Here is a 2998-nt window from a genome sequence, read left to right as displayed (position 1 = left end):
GTGTAATTGCGATGCTGGGCTGGATCAGGAAGCTATAGGTCGGGCTGGCTTAATCCAAGGAAGGCTCCACGAGACTGTGCGGCGGGTCAGGCTGATCCAAGATACGCGACCTGCGATTGCTGATCCACCTGCGCCGCTAGGGAAACCACGAGGGCTTGAGACTCACGGCGGAAACCTTGAAAAGCGAGAAGGTGGAGGATGCCGCGTGATGCACGGTGCCGGAGATGAGGCACGGAGTAATTTGGGAAGCTTGGAACCGGGTGTCCTGGGTGAGTCGAATGGGTCTGAGCGCGACGAAGAGGAAGGATTCGATGCGTCTGTTGGTGGGGAAACCTTGACGCGAAGGTTGACTGACGGTGACGGTGCACTGGTGCTCGCTGGTTGTGCGCCGGGAAGGAGAAGCATCGCTAGTGAGAGGAAGAGTGCAGGAGGAGATAAAGTGGCACGGCCAGAGGCTTACAGGTTGGAAGAACATGTGGCACGGCGGAGGGGGCTGTGACGAGTCCGGAGGTGGTTCAAGGGATTGAGGAGGTAAACGGCCACAGCAACGATGACTATCATGAAGCAGTTGTTGGTGGTAACGCAAATTCAGGGAAGCCAGGCTCGGGAATTGATTCGGCTACTAATAGGAATATCCCGATGCAGAATGTGGAGGAGGAGTATGATGCTAGAGCCAACCATGAAGGGGAACAAGGAGAAGCCAATGAAGATGACAACAGTAGTAATGAGTGTGCAAGTTTGGCCGAACGAATGTTGGAAAACCGGAAGACATGGGAACTAGCAAAAGAGTCTGGAGCAATGTTGCTTAATGAGGAAGACGACATTATGGCTATCCTCCAAGAATAGAATGAAGAGATTGCTAGAAAGAGAAGATTGGCAAAACAGAAGGCTAAAGCAAGACGAAGCAGACCTAAAAATCTCAAAAAGGTGTGTAATTATAATTTAAAATGATTATCAGTTCATGGAATATTAGGGGGTTAAGGGGTGATGGAAAGTTGAGAATGGTGAAAGAACTTAAGAGGTAACATAGGGTGGATATGCTAGGATTGGTAGAGACTAAAAGACAGTTAGTGACAAGGTTTGATGTATCGAAAATATGGGGGAATGGATGTGTGGGATGGGAGTATGTGGAGTCTGATGGTGCCTCTGGTGGTTTGTTATTAATGTGGGATGAGGGTTTCTTTAGAATGCGAAATCGCTATAAAGGTGAGCGACGACTGTGTGTTGAAGGGGTACTGTCAGAGAAGTCTGTTAACTGTGCTTTTTTCCTGGTTTATGGTGCTCACACTAGAGATGACAAATGTGTTGTGTGGGAGGAGTTGAGTTACATGGCTGGTTTATGCCCAGGTGCTATTGTTTTCTGGGGGACTTTAATGAGATTGGACAAGTGGAAGAGAGACAAGGTTTAGAAAGCTTACCTTTGTCGGCACAGGACTATAAGAATTAGGTACATGATATGGGTTTGGTAGACCTGCCAATTTCAGACCGTAAGTTTACATGGTTCAGAGGTCAGTCATGCAGCCGTATCGACAAAGCATTGGTTAGTGTGGAATGGCTTGAAGAATTTTCGGAGACTCGTTTGAGAGGTGGTTCACGAGGACTGTCAAATCACTGCCCTATCATAGTGGAAGAGAAGAGACTAAGAGATGGATCGAGGCCGTTCCGAAGTCTGGATTCATGGTTTACTCATGAAGGGTTTCTAAGAATGGTCAAGGAGGAATGGAGAGGATTGGGAGAGATGCAATTCACCGATAAACTGAAGGCGTTGACGATTGCTTTGGGGAGATGGCACAGAGACAACTTTGGTGATATGGACAGGAAAATTTCGAAGTTTGAGGAAGAGATCCAGAAGATTGATGACATGGTTGGCAATGGGACCTATGATGAGACAGTAGAAGCAAGAAGAAAGGCGTTAGTGAAGTGCTGTGAGAAATGGTATGTGAGGAAAGAGTTACATTGAAAGCAGATGTCAAGGTCGAGGCTTGCAAGGGACATGGATAAAAATATGAGATACTTTCACAACTTAGCCTCGACGAGACGGAGAAATAACAGGATTGATACACTAGCTGTTAATGGAAGGTTGATAAGGAATCAAGCTAGGATTAAAATTGCCATCAGGGAGTTTTACAAAGAATTATATCATCAAGAGAGGTCCCCTGAGGTGGGGTTCAGAGATGGTCTGGTGGAAAGGATCAGCGATGAGGATTCTCTTGCTTTAGAGGTGCTACCGTCACCTGAGGAGGTTAAAGAGGCAGTATGGGATTGTGAATCGTCCAAGGCCCCAGGGTGTGACGGTTACAACATGAACTTGATAAAAAAAGTGTTGGAATGATATAGGCCCGGACTTCATGGCAGCGGTGTTGGATTTTTTTCAATCTTCAAGGCTACCACCTGATGCTAATGTCACATGGGTGGTGTTGGCCCCCAAGTTTACTGGTGCTAAGGAAATCAAAGATTTGCGTCTGATTAGCATAGTTGGGTGTGTGTATAAGGTTATCTTGAAGATGCTGGTTAGCAGAATGAGAGGGGTTATGCCAGGGTTAGTAGGAGAGACACAAAGTGCTTTTGTGAAGGGTCAGAAGATTCACGACGGGACTCTAATTACATGTGAAACGGTTCAGTGGATCAAACAAAGGAAGAAAAAAGCAGCAATAATAAAGCTGGACTTCCAGAAAGCATATGACAGAGTTAAGTGGAGTTTTATAGAGCTTGTATTGCAGAAGATGGGCTTTGGTCAAAGATGGAGGGACTGGGTGATGGAGTGTATTAGCACGTGCTCTATCTCAATGCTGATAAATGGCTCACCGTCCAAGCCGTTCAAGATGGAAAGGGGTTTGAGACAAGGGGATCCTCTGTCACCATTTCTCTTTGTACTTGTTGTTGATGTCCTACATAGGATGATTGGAGAAGCTGTGAGGAATGGGCGCATATCTCCGTTGATGGTTGGGAGAGATCAGATTGAGTTGTCGCATCTACTGTTCACAGATGATACTATTTT

At 46.3% G+C, this 2998-nt stretch overlaps 1 protein-coding gene across 1 annotated transcript; it reads left to right on the top strand.

Annotated features, from left to right (window-relative positions):
* The first annotated feature begins 1456 nt into the window (after positions 1 to 1456).
* LOC130981359 (uncharacterized) lies at positions 1457 to 2332 on the top strand. The gene is made up of 2 exons (XM_057904951.1): positions 1457 to 1935; positions 2053 to 2332. Exons 1-2 carry the CDS (start codon positions 1457 to 1459, stop codon positions 2330 to 2332), a joined length of 759 nt encoding a protein of 252 aa, XP_057760934.1.
* The last annotated feature ends 666 nt before the right edge of the window (positions 2333 to 2998 follow it).

The sequence above is a fragment of the Arachis stenosperma genome, chromosome 5 (genome assembly GCF_014773155.1).
Source record: "Arachis stenosperma cultivar V10309 chromosome 5, arast.V10309.gnm1.PFL2, whole genome shotgun sequence".
In the NCBI taxonomy this organism is placed as follows: Eukaryota; Viridiplantae; Streptophyta; class Magnoliopsida; order Fabales; family Fabaceae; genus Arachis; species Arachis stenosperma.
Note: the sequence above shows the minus strand (reverse complement) of the source record. Positions and strands in the feature narration are given on the sequence as shown.

What these genes read in the sequence shown, in the direction of transcription:
- LOC130981359 (XM_057904951.1), top strand. Translation starts at nt 1,457, where the DNA reads ATGGGTTTGGTAGACCTGCCAATTTCAGACCGTAAGTTTACATGGTTC. An exon ending in GTGAAGTGCTGTGAGAAATG is followed by an intron (nt 1,936 to 2,052) that starts GTATGTGAGGAA and finishes GAGAAATAACAG; the next exon opens with GATTGATACACTAGCTGTTA.